Source organism: Plutella xylostella, chromosome 15 (genome assembly GCF_932276165.1).
Source record: "Plutella xylostella chromosome 15, ilPluXylo3.1, whole genome shotgun sequence".
Taxonomy (NCBI): domain Eukaryota; kingdom Metazoa; phylum Arthropoda; class Insecta; order Lepidoptera; family Plutellidae; genus Plutella; species Plutella xylostella.
In genome coordinates, this window is record NC_063995.1 from 1,395,830 (window position 1) to 1,415,458 (window position 19,629).

General features: G+C 40.3%; 1 protein-coding gene across 4 annotated transcripts; it reads left to right on the top strand.

Moving 5' to 3' along the window:
- The first annotated feature begins 97 nt into the window (after positions 1-97).
- Positions 98-19,596, top strand: LOC105398645 (amidophosphoribosyltransferase). Of its 4 annotated transcripts, none has more exons than XM_038108376.2 (14): positions 98-250; positions 7,510-7,658; positions 9,914-10,022; positions 11,313-11,459; positions 11,852-11,975; positions 12,570-12,700; positions 13,129-13,247; positions 13,923-13,976; positions 14,632-14,721; positions 15,583-15,741; positions 16,207-16,334; positions 16,820-17,041; positions 17,543-17,663; positions 18,097-19,596. In XM_038108376.2, exons 2-14 carry the CDS (start codon positions 7,520-7,522, stop codon positions 18,249-18,251), a joined length of 1,698 nt encoding a protein of 565 aa, XP_037964304.1. In that variant the 5' UTR covers positions 98-250; positions 7,510-7,519; the 3' UTR covers positions 18,252-19,596. The 4 variants fall into 4 exon arrangements, with proteins under 4 accessions (XP_037964304.1, XP_037964307.1, XP_037964306.1 ...); XM_038108378.2 differs by lacking the exon at positions 98-250 and adding an exon at positions 281-425; XM_038108377.2 differs by lacking the exon at positions 98-250 and adding an exon at positions 6,464-6,718.
- Positions 19,597-19,629: the final 33 nt, after the last annotated feature.

Here is a 19,629-nt window from a genome sequence, read left to right on the forward strand (position 1 = left end):
TGAAGTATCAAGACTGCTCGATATGCTAGGTTTTACATAACTTCATTCGGTACCAATCATTCATTTTGTTTCATTCACTCATCGCAAAACGTCAAAAACGCAAAATTACGTTTGTCTGTCTCTGTCACACCCGCAGTCATTTGTGCTTGTGGTTTTGTGCTAAATCGACCATTTCTTTGAATAAAATTTTCTCTCGTTTATTTATCTCCTTCGCTAAGTTTTAGAGTTGAGTGTTTCGTTTTAATAAAAGGTGAGTTTATTTAACTCATTTTATCACTAGGAACTTCGAAGTCTACCTTTACTTTTAATTCAAGTCAGCTGTTTCAAACTTTGACCAAAGTTTAATTCATAACCTGTCTCAAGTCTAGCGTGTGGAATTAACTTGTTGCTTTATTGTTATCGTCTCAACTTAGCTGCCTTTCTCGGTAAGTTTCCACATGGCAACGTTTTAATTTAGTAGTTAAATGTTTTCATTTCAGTTTTTACTTGTAAATAAATATTAATTAATATTTAAATGGCTATGGAAGTTTGTTTACTGACTGTCCAAGTTTCCATTCATGACTTTTATAAGTACGTATAGCTTCGCTGATCCCAACTCCTCCTCTCCTTCCATTTAATGAATAGGCTAAGGCAGGGGCGTATTTACCCTAGGGCTAAAAGGGCTACAGCCCGGGGCGGCAGGCGGCGAAGGGCGCCCCAGGGGCGGCCGGCAGGCCGCCCTTGGACTTTAGGTTGGAGGATTAAAAAAGTACAGAACAATATTTTAGGACGTAAGCCTAGAACGGCCCTGAGCCATCTTTCCAAATGTTGATTTCATGTCTTAAGAAATATGATTTAAAGTATGAAAGCCGCCTTCGTTCTTTTTTGAACCGGTGGAATATCTAAATTTTTTTCCGCCTTGGTAGGTATTTTCTTGAAGGAAATCTAAAGTTCTAAACCTCGGCTTTTTTTGCCTAACTCAGTCGCCCGCCCTGCACAAGTTTATTTCTAAACGTTCTAAAATGTACTCTCCAGAAAAATAATTTTTTCTACGGATGATATTTGTACAATAAAGAGTTAAATAAATAAATATCATTATGTATGCAAATCTATCACCACAATGTTCCTATACATATATGTAGGTCGGTCGGTAGGTACTCTACACTACTTCTTTCGTGTCAGTGAACATGCGAATTTTTAAATTTGTCCAGACCAAAACGAAGCAACTTTGATAGCATTCTGGTTGGCCTGGAGTAAGTCTTTCCGAGTGCAGGTGGAAGGTACAAGGGGCAGGGGAGTACATGCTCCATAGTCAGGGGGGCGGTACCACAGTCGCATAGGTAGGTTGGTACCAACGGTATAGCCCCACTTGCAAAGATTGTCCTTGCAGCAGCCTAACTCTGCTCGCAACCGATTTAGAGTCTTCCAAATGTGTCAGGGGAGACTGATACCGGGAGCAAGTTTTTCCTCAAGAGGTAGGAAAGGATCCTGGGGCTGCTTTTCCTACCATAGCCTTGCGTTTTGTGGGTTTTCATCCGTTAAGGACACCTCACTAATTAGAAACACTTTGCGGCTCTTAAATCAGGAAGGTGCGGCAGTATGTGAGTAAAGTGTATGTCTGGAGTCGCATTCTTGTTTGCCTTTCTCAACAGAACATGCCACTTTTCGCCGTATGCTTGGGGGTGCTATCCCAGCCAGAGAATAGACCTTGTAGAGCGGTGTCGCTTTGTGGCATCCCATTACTATACGAGCAAACTATATCGTTAAGAGCAAAATCTACTTTTCTAGCATGCGCGGACCTTGCCCATATCATCATCAGCCAATAATCATCCACTGCTGGACATAGGCCTCTCTCAAGGAGCGCCACAACACTCGGTCCTCGGCCTTCCTCATCCAACCACTACCGGCTCTACCCGCCTAAGGTCGTCGGTCCAGCGGCCAGGAGGGCGTCCCACGCTGCGCTTGCCTGTTCATGGTCTCCACTCGAGAACTCGTCTACCCCAACGGTTATCGGTTCTTCGGCAGATATGACCAGCCCACTACCATTTCAGCTTGCATATTTTGACAGCTATGTCGGTAACCTTAGTCCTCTGACGGATAACCTCATTTCTGATACGATCCAACAGAGAAACCCCAAGCATAGCTCACTCCATAGCAAGCTGAGCGACTTTAAATCGGTGGACCAGTCCTACCGTCAGCGTCAGGACGCCCTGGTTGAAGACTTTTGTCTTCTGGCTCTGAGGAATGGGAATCTTGCCCATAAGGGGCAGGCAAATTCGGCTAAGAAGCAGAGTGCTAAGCTACTTGTTCGTAGAACTTGCGGAGATGCCAGCTGGTAGAAGAAAGCCGTCGCAGAAGTTTGTTTAGAAGGAGCTGACTTTCTTCTTGGTGTTTTGGCAGTGGGTTTTATACGTGAGGGATCTATCCAGGGTCACTCCGAAATATTTTGGTGACGAGCAGTGCTGGATTTTTTAAGTATGAAAGCCAACTTTATTATTTTTTAAACCGGTCGAGAAGTCTATTTTTTTCCGCCTCTGTATTTTTTAAGGAAATCTAAAGAAAAAAAAATGCCTCACTCAGTCGCCAAAGTTTATTTCTAAACGTTCTAAAATGTACCTATCCAGAAAAATCTTTTTTTTTGTTCGGAAGATATTATTATCTATGAATCTATGCAAATCTATCACCACAATGTTCTTATACATAATGTAGGTCGATAGGTACTATACACTGACTGCTCTTTTTGTTTTCTTTCATTTCTTGATGGGGCGGAAAACTACAGGAGCCCGGGGCGCGCAATCTTTAAATACGCCCCTGGGCTAAGGTAAGTTTAAAAGAGAAAAAACACATGGTTTTCTTGCCCTCATTTTATTGACTAGCTAGATAATAATAATGTATAGAATAATAATATTTACTTGACATTGTATCGGATGGCAGACCCAACTTTGGCCAAAAATGTGTACTTAATAAAATGGAGCTTACTGACTGTAAACCTTTATTAAATGAATGATGGATCATTTCTATCTGTAAATTATGAGTATCGCGGGGGTCACACAGGGCTTAAGATATTTAAGTATACCTACTTATGTCATATAGGTAGTATTTTTATTTTATTTTGTAGCATTACCCCCTTCGAAAAGTTCTTATATTATCCTTTTAGTTCTTCTTGTTAGAGAAGTAGTAATGTACAGTCAGCTGCATAAGTAGCTATACTCTTTTCTACCATGTCAATCTGAAACTGCCTATAAATTCATTGAAACATTGATGGTTTGTCAGTTTGACAAGGTACAAGTGTATAGCTACTTATGCAGCTGACCGTACCTTGTTCATCCCATCAATGCTGCTTCCTTCGAGCATTCATCACTTCAATATGATGAATACTATAAATTCAAGGGAAACACCGGTGTTATAAATCCTGGCAACTCTGTGGTAGACCAATCCCTTTTGTTTTATAATTATCTCCCGGAATAAACTTTCTCGTTGAAATGAAACTCACTTGAGGCTGTATTCTAAAATATAAATACTTAGTAAAAATAAAATGTACTGCACACTATTTACATTACAAAGTAATATTATAATATGCAATATAATAATTGCACTGTAATAATATATCTATTACACACAGATGAAGTTTATGTATGTCCAATAAGTAGAGCATATCTGTGCTTACTTTTATTACATAACCAGTACCTACACCTACCAACATAAATAATATTTATGCCACTACAACCGACCCCTAAGGCTAATGTTCTCTTTTTGCAAAATACATGTAGGTACTTATAATTTTCTTACATACTCTACCTACTCTACAAAATTTTAGCTATCTGTAAATAAATGACTAAATATGTCCCAATACTTAAGCCTCTTTTAAAGGCCCTCTGAACCACTGGCGTACCTTAGGACAGCAACAACTTAACCCTCTTATTAGGTACTATGGTTCCTTTAAAGAAGCACATGAAAATAAAAGTTATATAAATCTATGATTTTAAAATTTATATTTTTATGGCAATTAAGTACTTGATTTTTTATTTTTTTTGTAACTAGCCAGTATTAAAAATATGTAGGTAATATTATTTTTAAAAAACTAACACCTACAATAACAGTGCTTCAATTCTATTGATTTAGTGGTATTTGCGTCTGCTGTAATACAAAAACGTGGATAGGGTATATTTTATTACCTAGTTTGTTTATCTTATACTTGTATGGTACAGACAAAAAGTCATTGTTTGCCAAATTAGGAACATAGACTTTGTTGTTAGAATTTACTGTTAGTATGTGGCGTTTCTTGGTAAACTCTACAAGCAGTGTTTAATAAATAAGATCATAATTCTTTATTGTACTCATAAATCGAGATAATTTTTAAAACAATAAGAAATGAGACATTTGGACTTTGCACCATTAATGCTTTGGCTTCGTAATTTTGCTACTTAAGTCTTCAGCACATAATATGCTATTCTTAAGGTCTGTAATGTATTCTCCATTGCTTTTAACATGAAAGCCCAATAAAAATCTACATTCCAAAACGGCGATATGGTTCGCAACCTATCACGTGAGTACAAAATGTGCTGCGAAAAGTGGGTGGCTCGCTTGTGAGCCACCTCTGACTACCCCTTCGGGGATTACAGTGAGTGAGTGAGCATATGTAAAAATCTACATAGGTAGGTAAAGTCCTTTTCAACACTAAGTAGTAGTAGTAGTTACATACTTCTATCAATTTAAATCTCGTATATGGGTTCACAGGTCCAACAACAAGTTATTATTTGTATGCAGAAAGTTACCTAACTTATTATTTATGTATAGGACGTCTCGTCTAGGCGCGAGCCCAACACCCACGATAGATCCATTACGTAAGAGAAACTGCCGTGACTGTAGATATAGGAGACTGTATAATTTGATACTTGTAAGCTCGGTTGGTTGCGTGGTGTCAGTTATGACCAGTATTATTTTCTCTATGGTTATGTCTGCTATCGTTTCGTGCAAATAGTTCATCAGACAACAGAGAATTGTAACAGTTCAACATGTGGTTACGATGACGATAGACTTCATGCATTATAATGAAGATTTCCATATGTCTGTCGCATCGTACATCATCTCAGCTCGTATTCCATGTACCCGGGTACCTTGTACGTACCTGTCTGTATTAGGTACTTTACAACTGGTGGCCCAGGACGGCACCCTAGACTTACAGTTGCACTTAAAGAATTAAGAATGGCACCTACGCTCCGCTCAACGCATATCGGACGCCATCAAATTGAAGTTAGGAAGGAACTGTGTTAGGACATCATCATCATCTTTATCTTGTTAGCACAAGAATGAAACCTTCAGATTCGTTCCTAAATATGACATTAGGTACTTATTATATCTCTGCATTACTTCATTGATATGCGTTGTTTCGTGTTTTGTCATTTTGTACCAAATACTAAAATACTATCCTAAGTTACAATAGCCACGTTAGGTACTAATAGTATCGCGTTGTCTTGTCCTGTAATTATTGCTACCATAAATCATCTGTATCAATCTAATGAGGCAGCATTGATTTGCTCCCAGCCCATAACTCGCGGCCGGTGCTCGGTATCTACTTCTCGACAGATGGGCGGTAATTAAGCACAATAACTGAAGAAACAAACGGGGCAATTGTAAATTATTTGTGTCATTACGGATCGATATCGCTTGTTTTATTCCGTCGGTTTATCTCGTGTTTGGCGACCCCTTGTGGAAATGTACTTAAATAGCGAGCAATCGCCTGACCCCCCGCGTCTCGTGTTTACTGCGATGTATCTGTATGACGACATTACTGAGGGACATATCATCAGCATATTTGTTTTTAAAATTTCACCAGATATCGCTATCGGCCAGTATCTTTCGCGTCGTTATGTTGCCAGCCTGGCCGTTGTTTCGTCATGTTTTTGGATTATTTGAGATAGGCCCGGGATGAGAAGCTTAATTTACCTACAATACAACATAATTTACCTACAATACAGTATAAGGGAAAAGTAAAAGTGTACCTACGTTAGTTATTTCCCAATCACTATAAAACTACCAATAAATCTTACAACACTTCAGAGCACCATTTTCGCTCAAGACAATCCAAAGTATTGTGAATGTATCTATGATACTGCTGATGTACTTCTACGCTTCTATTACCGCCTAGAGACTCTCTATATCTCATAAAGGGTCTCTATCACATCGTAGTTTAACAGGACAACATAAATACTTTATTTACGTGACTTCTCACTCAAGGCACCAAGCTAATAATAGATCTAGTAACATAGGACCCAAGCTATCAAAACAAGCCTGCTATCAGTGACGTACCACCAGCTAAAATAGGGCGAGCAAACAGCTTGGACAATAACAATGTTTTTTAAAATAAACTTTACTTTTCTCTCCCTTGACGTCATAGGCTTGATTGATAGAAAGAAGCGTGTTTTCGTAGTTTTATCTCCGAGTAAGTTATTGGCACTATTATTGTAGTAAGTAAGTCAGTAATCGGGGCGTCCCGTTTGAATATAACGATGCGATGACTCCGCCAGCGGTTAGTGTTCAAGTTACTACTGATAAGTCATGTGCTCCTAGTACTTTTGGTCTTTTATTATGAGAATTACTTGGAAGACCGGCTACAGTAGATATTTTAAACACATCGTCAGATAGCGAAGCTTTTATTTAGTTTTGTGTGTTTCTGTGACAAGCTTTTTTCCTAAGCCTTTGATAAAACGTGCTATTCCAGTGACTACGAATAAGTTATGTAAGTTAACAAAATAATAGTATTAATAGTGTAATTATATTTCCCCGCATGATCTCGTCCCGTGCAGATCCATGCTTTACAAACGTGATCTAGACTCAGACTAGATAACTCCTGTGTACCGTGTAATTAGAAGCGATAAATAAGTGAATCAATAGCTCTGCGATTTGCATAATGTAATCCATTTCTAGTCCGGTTTTGGTTGGTAATTCAGGGCTTTTGCTATTGGATTCGCGATTTATTTGTTTTAATTATTTACCTCTACGTATGATATTATTATAGGTACTGTAGACTGTAACTAGATAGGTACCTAGTGAATAACTTTGAACATCGCGAGCAACTGCTTCCATACCAGTATCCAGTACATTATGTTACTTTATGTATGAAGGTATGGTCTGGTCACTCAGGGTATTTATTGCTACATAGTATGATAGTACCTATGTAACTAAACTTATACATAACATAAACATTAAACACCCCGTCTTGTACACTCTTGCGGGTAGGAAGTGGTAAAAGTATACAATGCTGCACCACATACTCTGATATCAATCTACCACCCCATCCTCACCTTCTTTCAGAATTAAGCCACCTTTATGTATTCGTCCCGACCTACCTTACTAACGCCCAAACAACAGTTAAACCTATACAAACATAGGATTCATACCCGCAATGTGGGTACATTACGTGTATGAATCCCTCATTATTTTAAACTCTAGTCAATTAAGGAGGCGATGTATTTTTCATTGACCTATCACTTAACACAGATTTTTAACCTCAAATTTCCCCGATTCCAGTAATCAAACCATGGACGGTCCACCGGGCCCTGCTGACGTCACGCCGGGCGCCACGGACGGCGCGTGCGCAGACAGCTGTCAGTGTGACAGGACCCAGCCGAAGGTGCAAGTCAAGAGCAAGAGGCATGGCAGAGGAGCTGTGGAGTCAGGTGGGTGGACTGATGATTAGCTTAGGAAGGCAGTTAAGACCTTTACGCACATTAGCTTAGGAAGGCAGTTTTACACTTTAAGGAGTTAGGTTAAGGGTTAAGGTTTTATTTGAGTGAACCAGGAAGGCACTTACACTCGAACATAGCATAGAATACAGTCGTAAGGCCGTATACAGAAAGAAAGCTGGATACTTATAAGCGATTGCTTTATTATGGATATTTTTTAGGTGCTTATCAGCGCTGGTTCGGCACAGTAAGCTCTTATAAGTTTGCATCTTTGGTCTGATTAGAAACCGTAATTCTGTCATGAGAAACGTGCCGCACGCATTGTATGATTTAGTATGATAGATGGTCAAAGTTTTACGATTGATTCGTCAATAAACACGAGACAGTCTACATGGATCAACTTTGTGAAGGTCGTCCGGTATTCCATACGTTTTGCGAATAAAGTACCATCAGCTTATAAATTCAATCAACTTTTAACTATAAATACTTATTAAGCACTTCCTGAAATTGAATTAATTTCCATATCGGAAAAATTTAGTGTTATAATTTTGACGTGTTTATCTATGTGTGTCAGTATGTGATCACGTAGAGTCGGACAACTAACTTTGCAACAGAAACGAGAGCCAACACCAAATAAGGTATAATAGAGCAACAATTTATCGAGGAGGTTATTCTTTCAAGAAGTGGTATATTTTTTACACGTTTAAGATATTATATTACAACAACAACTATTCGCTATACCGCTTTGTGGTGCTGACTGTACAATATTAGAGGTCGACCAGTGTTGTATTCATTCAAGTTCGTTCAACCTATTCGTATGCCTTAGTCGTAGTATTTTTTTTGCAACGTTACGCAACATCAAAGATCTTGTTTATTTATAAGCTGAGTTTAAACTTGGGACCCTATTTCTTATTGCAATAAAAACTTGTTATGTTAGTGAATACTTATACCTATTACAAAAAAGAATGAAAGATGAGATGGGACCCGCTTCATATTTCATCATTATCATCAGCCAAAAAGCGTCCTAGCCGCTTAGCGGGACAAAGGCCTCTCCAAAAGAACGCCACAACACTCAGCCATCATAAAACATAACATAGCCCAGTTAACATTTATTATTGTTAGCATAAAGATTTGTTTAATTTTCAAATAAGTACCTACCAACATGATGTCATCTAAACGCTGTAGATTTTGTGATAAGTATGTTATTTTTTAAATATTCATTTTCTGAATTAATCACTACTTATTGAAAGTTTACGGAACGATTATGAATAGAGATTTTTGTAAAACCTCAAATAGGCCTTAAGTGTTCCGTAGCTATATTGAGCTCAGTAAACGTACTTTAAGGTTTTTTTATGAATAAGACTGTAGATCTTTACCAATACATACTCTTATATCGACATTAACTTAAACGTCATTTGTCGGTTTAAATACGCAATGATATCGTTAAATTTGTTATATTTGGCAAACTCTTGACATTTACCCTTCAATCTCATCTTTGTTTGAAAACAATATTTAATACGGACCGAATAAGAACTGTTTATGCTTACGCAGTTTCAATATTCCTTATCTATAAGTATATAATGTAATAATAAAAAATATTGTTTGTAATATTTAGTTCGTATTACATAAAGTTTTTCTTCAAGATTTGACTTTGATCTTTGATATCTGACATAGTTTTATACTGAAATATAGGTCGATATAGCTATCTAGTATAGCTAAGTTATATACGAGTACTTCCCTAACTATGGCTTGATACTAAGAAACTATTGTATGGTAGTGCCTAGTATAGTCCATATCATTTGGGTAGGCATCTTATAGTTTAATTAGCATAACGACGCTCGAATGGCGTAGTGGTTAGTGGCCCTGACTGCTATGCCGAAGGTCCCGGGTTCGATTCCCGGCTGGGGCAGATATTTGTTTAAAGACAGATATTTGTACTCGGGTCTTGGGTGTTGATATTTATATTTAGTATCTATCTATCTATGTATTTGTGTAAATATATCAGCTGTCCGACACCCATAACACAGGTTCTGCCTAGCTTGGGGTCGGATGGCCGTGTGTGAGATGTCCCCACATATTAAAAAAAAATAACGTTACTATAGACGTCGAATTCCTTCCCAAATGAAATAGACTATTTCTAATACTGTATACTACGGCACATAACTACCATTGGCCATCTCAAAGCTCCTCACTTCCTATTGGTTCCCATACACAAGCTCGTGACGTGACCGCATCGTGATTGGTTGCAGGTCTGACGCACGAATGCGGGGTGTTCGGCGCTATTGGCGCAGGCGAGTGGCCCACCCAGGTGGATGTGTCGCAGGTCATATGTCTCGGCCTGGTGGCCTTGCAGCACAGGTTAGTTATCATCATCATCATCAGTCAAAAATCTTCTGCTAGACATAGGTGATAATACTCTGGACTTCGGCCCCCCTTATCCACAAGTGGCTACTATAGTCTTAGGGCGCCTTCAAATTAGTCGCTAATTGTCGCGCGGAAGCAGCGCTGCTGTCTAAATTCCATATAAATTATTAACGCGCGACTGCAGCGCTGCTGCGGCGCTGCGACCGCGCATCTTTTAAATTACAAATTTATATGGATTTTGACAGCAGCGCGGCTGCAGCGCTGCTTCCGCGCGACAATTAACGACTAATTTGAAGGCGCCCTTAGATCGTTGCAGCGGGCTGGAGGGTAGTTTTTTTTGCAAATTATGACAACCTGTCATCATCATCACGACCCATCACGTCGCCACTGCTGGGGCACGGGTCTCCTTCCAATGAAGGAAGGGTTCAGGCCTAGTCCACCACGCTCGCCTAGTGCAGGTTGGTGATGACAACCTGTACTTTAGCAATATTGCATTACTAAGAATAAGGTATAGAAGTTTTTGGGGCTGATGCTATACAAATGTATTCCCACATTCATTATCAATTGTAAATAGAAGGCTAACTGAACTCAGTGAAGATAAATATTAATTAATACAGTCATTTGAAATGAAATATAAAAGTATTATGATTGTATTAATTAATAATTTACAGTATTGCGCAAAATCTTTATTGAATCAGCCTAGACCTATGGTCTGCATTTAATTACTGTCCTTGCATACAATAATCAGGCCAAAATTTTATCTAAATAATAGCTGAAAAACTCGGCACGAGTGGCTTAAAATAATCAATACTAGTTATAATAAGTTAATATTGTTGCGTAATGGTTATACAAGAGAAGTAGGCAGATTTCACCAGTATACACTGATATTGTTAATGAGATATGGATATAAAGGTCGGAGAGGTTGAATGTATCAAGATATTGGGCGGATCTACGAAAATATTGTTGTTAATACTCTTAATGATGATAATATTTTTGAATCATGTGATGAGTATTAAGGATGGATGTCATTACGACTAATCTGGAGAGTAAACATTCTTCATGATACATAAATAATTACATATATAATCATTGGAATATAGATATGCCAACTACGCAGGAATGAGTGGTGGTAGGGAAAGTGGGAAGGAGTTACAAACATCTGTCTACCTGTCTGTCAACTGTTTGTGTACCCACGAATTTTCTTGACCTTATGCCTATGGCCGTATGGCCCCAACAATTTCACTTTTTCTATGGTAATCACCAATTAATTTTCCCATCCACCAGAGGGCAAGAGTCCGCCGGAATCGTGACGTCAGAGGGCAAGAGCGCGCGCACCTTCAACCAGCACAAGGGCATGGGGCTCATCAACAACATCTTCAACGACGAGGCCATGAGGAAGCTCAAGGGGAACCTCGGCATTGGACACACCAGGTAATCCATGATCGTACTACTATATACTATCCTACTAATATAGTCGCAATAAATTTTAAAAAATCCATCCCGGTAATACCGATACCAAAGGGTTCCAGTTAGGTCAGTAGGGTAATGTTCTGCGGCGCTGCGGCGTCATTAAGCTAGCCTTTTCCGTTTAGAAGTAGTTGGAGCTATGTCAAGATACTGAAACCACAAGTTATAAACGTGAAAGTTTGTAAAGATGGTTGGATGGATGTTTCTCTTTCAGAGGAAAACGGTTTGTTATTTTTTAAAATACACCCTGGATAAGCGTTGCTTTTTATCCCGAAAATCCCACGGTTTTACCTTTTAAGGTAAACTCGCGGGTAGAGCTATTAACTTATATTCACAACCTTTGTTTTTCTCACCAGATACTCGACCTCAGCGGCCTCCGAAGAGGTGAACTGCCAGCCCTTCGTGGTGCACACGGCTCACGGAGCCCTCGCCGTCGCACACAACGGAGAACTCGTTAACTGCAGCAGTCTGAGGAAGATGGTGAGTGGAGGGAACCAACTGGTGTAGAAGTACTGGCGGTGGCGCTGTATGGTGTAGAAGTTCCGACAGTGTCCGCTAGATAGTAGGACGTCCCTTCGTGGTGCACACAGCGCTCGGAGCCCTCGCCGTCGCGCACAACGGGGAGTTGGTCGGGGGTTGGTGTAGAAGTTCCGGCGGTGGCTGTTGTGGTATCAGTCCTAATACTGCTCGCTAGATGCCAAGCGGAATTTAAACTGATACAAGGTAGGGTCTATGCTGATAGGACTATCCCTAGCTCTTAGTTATTGTAGAAGTTCCGGATCTGGTCGCTAGATGAAGTTGGATGGAACGTAGATCGGGGGTTTCAATTTTCTCTGATTTAGTTTGGCATTCTGTCATCATCCTTCCACATCCAGCCACTTATGACACTTGTCGTGACCGTTTTCTATTGGCTTATTTGAATTGGTGTGGTCACTAAGAGTTGACACTTACGCTATATTGCAGTATCATCGACGATATTGGCTTGTTTGTTTCCTCCACGTTTGAAAATCTATAAACAGACTCCAATCATGTTTCATAAGTATGCCAAGTTAAAAAATCCATCCCTTTCTACAGGTGCTGGGCCGCGGCGTGGGGCTCTCCACGCACTCGGACTCGGAGCTGATCACGCAGGCGCTCTGCCTCAACCCGCCCGAGGGCGAGACCGACGGGCCCGACTGGCCCGCGCGCATCAACCACCTCATGACGTGAGTGTTTGATTACTAGAGGCCACAGGGTGCATGAAAGAAGCCGTGGAAAGTGCCCCCACGAGTGACGTATCAACTGTCCAGTGCACTTTGGGCTGAGAGACTGACAACAAAGCTAGCCCTTTGGCCACGGTTATAACGTTACATACCCTACTTCAGCTCTATTGACTGTCACCGAAAGATTAAGTGGAAGAATTTATATTTTGTTTATCCTTTCTCAGTGTCATCATCTACTTACTCACTCCCCAAGCCAAATTCCAATCATAAGAATAGTTATATCAGACATACATACTCACGACTGTTATCCCCGAAGGGGTAGTCAGAAGTGATTTGTAACATTGATTTCGCTGTACATTTATCCATAGCTCGCGAGCCGTATCGCCGAAATGAGATCGCCTATAAATTAACTAAGTAAATCTATCTTACAGACTGGCCCCGCTCTCCTACTCGCTGGTGATAATGTTCAAGGACAAGATCTACGCGGTGCGCGACCCCTACGGCAACCGGCCGCTCTGCCTCGGCAAGATCCTGCCCAGCGGCTCCTCATGTGAGTACTGAGTTACTGACTCCGTCACTGATAATGTTACACCCTGTATGTGTATAGTCTGGGGAAAAACATCTGACCCCTTAGCATGAATTTTCATCGTGAACGTGAAGTAAAATTACTTGATGAATTTTGTGCTAAGGGGTGCTAGAGGGTCTGATCCTTATCAGAGTCACAATTCTAAAGTTCTATAACCTGCCTGCCGCGAGAGCACTTATAAAACTACACCCGGTATGAACAGTCTGGGGCAAAGATATGTATGATCTGTTCCAGAGTTACAATTCTACCTGATAGGTAGGGGTCAGATATCTTTGTCTCCAGATTGTATTTGGTGTTGAAAAAGTCATACAGTAAGCCGAAAGACCAGACCATTTTTGTAATATTATGTAAAGGCGCACTTGCACTAGGAACAGTCAATCAAACCTGGGCTCATTCGACGTTTTTCAATACACTTGTAAGGTTGTGAGAAAATACCTAGATTGCTAACTATTTAATCAAACGCTAGTTTTGTTTCTGAAATTTTTGCCTCCTCAGCCTAGTAATATACGGTTTTTAACCAAGTGTATTGAAAAACCCTCGATTTCAAAAACAGTCTCATTGCACATGGGAATCATTTCACTTATTTAATGGTGTATTTACTTATTTCAGTGTCTAATGCATAATCTTCACCTGTTTCAGATGTTTACAAAAACAAAAAGAATTTCTCACAGTCACAGCATGAGTCCAATAACGGTATGCACGAATCATCGCATCTAATTATTAGGTTTTATTACATAACACAGTTTTTGATTTTGCTTAATCATCTTTTTAACGAATAAATATGCCTGATTTCAATTTGTTCATTATTGTCATGCGGTTTACATTTAGATATCATCGTAAAGTATCATCTAATCATATAATTCGCTCACGAACTACTTCACAAAAAAAAACAAATTCACCATGAATTACCACTGTACTTTACTGATGTATTCGTATAAGTTTAATTGGATCGATCATCAGATAAGTCATAATACAATCACATACATCACGGGTCATGCTGTATGTATTTACTTGCAGGACAGGCGAAGTGTTAGAAAAAAAATAGTTTTGTTTTTCATGTGTGTTTCGCTTTTGTCGCATTTGTATGCGGGTTGCAAAATATTACATCCTTCGAGTAGTGAAAAGAAAACTAAAATTTGTATGGGGGTGGAAGAGTCGCCAAAAAACATCTAGCGATAAACACTGCATCAGCGTCATACAAAAAACGTGTTTAGTTTTTACTTCTCGATCGTATTTCATAATTCTTTAAATACGAAAGTCTTAATATTGCTTTTACTAATACCTTCAATAGATTCTTAGTATAACTAGCCATAGTTCTGTTACCTAACTACTAGTTGTATAATTCCAGTCCTCACCAACGGCTGCGCTAAGAACGGGCTGGAGGACAAGGCGGAGGGCTGGGTCGTGTCCTCCGAGTCCTGTGGATTCCTCTCTATCGGTAAGTTGTTTAAATAATACAGGTAATTAGGTATGTACCGTATTATATTATCCTAGTTTCAGCCAAGAAGTCTTTGAAGGTTTCCGTCCTTAAGTTGTCCTAGTGTATTGGAATCTACCAATTTCACCATAGCACTTCGTAAGTCTCATATTTTGGATGATTTTATACGTTTCAATAATTTTCCATTAATAAAATCCTCCTTATGAAATATTTTTAAGTCGAAAACTACTATTTACATACTTAAATATATTTTTGGCGCTTCCCTTGAAGCGCTCCCTAGCTGAAACTCATTTTGTCTTCATAAAGTGTTAATGTAAAAAAAACTATTTTCATTTTCATTCACCTCAGTAGTGTTTTAATCAAATCTTGTCTTATTTATTGGCCAAAAGGAGTATTTCTGTCATTTATACAGTCAACAATTTTTTGATGTGCATAAACCTTAGTCGTCCGGCGTCCGTAGTCGAGCGGGCCTCAGTGATCGTAACTGATCGCTGAGGTTAAGCAACAACTGACACGGTCAGCCATTGGATGGGTGACCAATTTCAAGTGGTGCTTTTCTGGACGCTTCCGTGCTTCGGACGGCACGTTAAGCCGTGGGTCCCGGTTACTGCTTCGGCAGCAGTCGTTAAGCCTAGTCAGAGGCCTTCGGGCGGCTTGAAAACATCTGACAGTCGGGTTGCCCACTTACCCGACAACTCTCTCAGCACAAGCTTGCTTGTGTTGGGGTCCACCAACCCGCACTTGGCCAGCGTTGTGGACTAGGCCTAAACCCTTCCTTCATTGGAAGGAGACCCGTGCCCCAGCAGTGGGGACGTAATGGGTCGTGATGATGATAAACCTACCTCCAACCTACCCCCGCAGGCGCCCGCTACGTCCGCGAGGTGCTCCCCGGGGAGATCGTGGAGATGTCCCGACGCGGCGTGCGCACAGTGAGCGTGGTCCCGCGCCCGCCCGGCAAGCACCAGGCCTTCTGCATCTTCGAGTACGTGTACTTCGCCAGGGCGGATAGTATCTTTGAGGGTGAGTATCAGACTGAATACTATGCAACAGGCACATTGATTAGAGGCTCTTCTTAAGAGTGGTGACCCCGACATAATTCGCGTACTATATGCGTCACTGTGGTAAGTCAGAACTAAAAGGGACACTAATTAGAGAGTATTCTTACAGTGGTGACCCCGACATGATACATGTAATATCTGGACCGGAAGACAGAGTAAACCTCTGTCTTCTTGCAAATGATATCCAGCGTTTTCTGTTCTCTAGGCCAATTCTAGGAATTTCTTGCCTCCATTCTTCTGCTTTCAAAGACAAAGAGTCCTTTCCCAACGAAGAGTAGCTTGAAAAACATAGATGTTCATAAAAACGACGTTTGATGTTATACGACGAAATTGACCTTTTAACTTTTAAAGCCCCAATATCAGCCCCCTTTACTTAAACCCTCCTAGACACTAGCTTACCCCCACTAACTCCCATTTCCCCCCACAGGTCAAATGGTCTACTCAGCGCGCATGCAGTGCGGGCGCATGCTCGCGCGCGAGTCGCCCGTCGACGCCGACATCGTGTCGTCCGTGCCCGAGTCCGGCACGGCCGCCGCGCACGGGTACGCTAGGCAGGTGAGTTGGTGGGGAGTCACGTGGGATGTGTGGAACTTGTTAAAATACCGTCTGGTTACAATTTTTAATAAAAAAAAATTGTCTTAAAGGCTGAAAAATTTATATACTTTGTGCTAAACATAAAAGAGCAAGATTTCTTTCTTTCGACAAAATGATATAGGTATTTTGAACTGTATAAACCTGAAATGGACCGATAAACATGCCATAAGACTTATTTTATAGATAGTCTCCAAAAATACCATGAGTTATTGTTACAGAAACCAGGAGACTATCTATAAAATGTTTCTTTCTGTAACAATAACTCATGGTATTTCTCCATTTTTGCACCTTGAATCATATAATGATAAAGGCAGCAACATAATTATTTGAAATACCTACTATTTGTTAGTTTATAGCCTTCACAGTCATGCCTTTAAAGTCTCCATTCTATTGTTTTTGTATGACTCACACCACAACAACCAATCTAACCCATCCACCCTTTACAGTCGGGCGTCCCATTCATGGAGGTCCTCTGCAAGAACCGCTACGTGGGGCGCACGTTCATCCAACCCTCGACCCGCCTGCGCCAACTTGGGGTGGCCAAGAAGTTTGGAGCCCTGTCCGAGAACGTGAAGGGGAAGAGGATAGTGCTGATCGATGACTCCATTGTGAGGGGCAATACGATTGGCCCGATTATTAAGCTGTTGCGGGATGCTGGCGCTCATGAGGTGAGGGTTTTTGATTTTTTTAGAAGAGGATTGCTGTAGTTAGATGTTATTCGAGGATATGATCAGTCAACCATCACTGTTGGACATGACCTTTCCTAAGAAGCGTAATAACTATATGTCCGCGGTCTTTTTCATACATTCCAATCTATCCAAAGAATATCGCTTCTCCGGCAGATAACCGGTCCACTGCCAAAAATGCAGATATTAAATCTCTGGTCTTTCTTGCTCCCATTCTTCTCCGTAGATTACACGAGCTCGTTTTCCGAATGAAGAGTATTTTATGTCGAATTTAGTTAAGAATTACGTCATTTTACAAAATCATATTATTACAATCATAATTCATAAGACCTATTGGCCAAATCCACCAACCCGCACTTGGCCAGCGTGGTGGACTAGGCTAAACCCTTCATTAGAAGGAGACCCGTGCCCCAGCAGTGGGGACGTAATGGGTCGTGATGATGATTGGCCAAATCTCGCTGTAACTAACACTCTTCCCTCCAGGTGCACATAAGGATAGCGTCCCCGCCGCTGAAGCACCCGTGCTACATGGGCATCAACATCCCCACCAAGGAGGAGCTGGTGGCCAACAAGATGGACTCCGTGCAGCTGGCTGAACACGTCGGTGAGTGGTGATTATTATTATTAGATGTAAGGGTGCTTTTAATACCGTGCGGATTTAATCACGCACCCATGATTGCCCCGCACGCGTGACACCCGCAAGTGTTCTTTTCAGCGTCGAATACGCACGCGGGACGCGGGAAAATGCCGTGCGATCCCACAGCTTGCTGAAATCCGCACGCTATTAAAACACCCTTAGGGTACTTGTTCTTTGTAGCTGTGTGTGTTTCTTAGTGTGTGCATACATAAGAGTCTGGTCCATCAATCTCGTAATCGTACCTTATTTAGACATATGGTAAATGAAGAATCTTTCGCGTGTATCATGTAAATAAGCTGAGCTGAATAAACTGTACATATCTTACCTTTACCAGACCTTACCTTGCCTTTCTAGTCACTCCACCCTACAAAAACTTACCAATCATCCTGTAATCCACCAGGAGCGGACAGTCTCGAGTACCTGAGCGTGGAGGGTCTGGTCTCCGCGATCCACTACAACATGAAGCTGACCCCGAGCGACGGTCTCGGCGGCCACTGCACTGCGTGTCTCACCGGGGAATACCCGGGAGGCCTGCCCGATGACACTGACTGGTGAACGAGTGAATGAATGAACGATAAGTTGTAGTTGTTTGTGGGTTGGCAGCGCTTGGCGGATAAAAAGTTGGCTTGGTTTTTTTAGAGATCTTTTTTGTGAAATAGTTTTCGGGTGAGTCGTGAATTTGTTGCCCGAGGATTTGTTGTTTATGATTGCCAGATTGATTTAGAGATGTTTAGTGAGTGAATGAATAAAAGTTTACAACTGTGTCTGTCTACGGCGAATGTTGTGTAATAAATTCCAGTCATATCTCATATAAATGCTCAAATTATACCCAGCTATAAGTGAATACATACAAGCCAAGAAATAAATCCTCGGGTGCTGCCTCCAGAATAATCTCTGCCGTTAAATGTACTAATGTGTCATGCTTGTGGCGACGTGAACTTTATTGAGTTCATGACAGTAATTCCGATTTATTATACTTTCGTTTAGCGAATCTATTATTATTTTCGTTACATTTGATTTAAGATATGCCTTAGGGACCAAATGTAGTAGTGTGATTAAGTGCGACTTATACCAACTATTTTTGGAGATTTCATCCCAGTTTTGGTATAGGCTGCCCTTAACATATTTTTAGAATATACATTAATTTAAACTCAATAGCTGTAAGTTTACGACCAAAATAGCAAGATTCTAAACAAAATGTGGTAGGTGTTAAATACAGCCTCAAAAAAAGTTTCAATATATATTTTTATAAAGTTTACAATTAAATCAATTGTATAGATACTTAGCAATATTTCCAAGTGCCTTTCCTAGAATGTAAGATTATATTTTAATTGTTATTTATGTTGCGGCCACCGAAGCGTAGAGATTTTAACCTTTCCGGTTTTAAGATGACTTGCAATTTGTTACGAAGTCATTTTAAAAAACTTGATGAGAATATTTAGATTGCATCAATTGTTATCGCTGATTAAAAACTGCTTGAAAAACGACCATGAAGTTTTTTGTCATTGAACAGTGGTTTTAGAAGCCGATATTACCGTTTTGGTACTAGGCAGCTATTGTTACTTATCAAGAAATAACTTTGGGTTTTTTAAATTCTTTTTTATTGTAGTTTTAGTCTATATTGTCTCTAGGGTTCGTTGGCCCCGACATGTTATTGTATTTGATAAGTGGTCGTGCTGGTTTCGACTATCAATTTTATTGTTTCCTAGATATTGATCTGAGAATACATACTTGGCTCGAAGTGTTTATACATTCCTAGATTTCCTAGTGATCGAATGTTCGTGAAGTTGTCACATAAATTATGTTTATTTTGTGAGGTGTTCACGTTTACTTTTACATGTACAATTAAGTGCCTTTAGAAACTGGATATTCCTAAAATAAATTGTTTCTATTTACTAAATTATGGGTTTGTTTATTTATCGAATTCCACTTA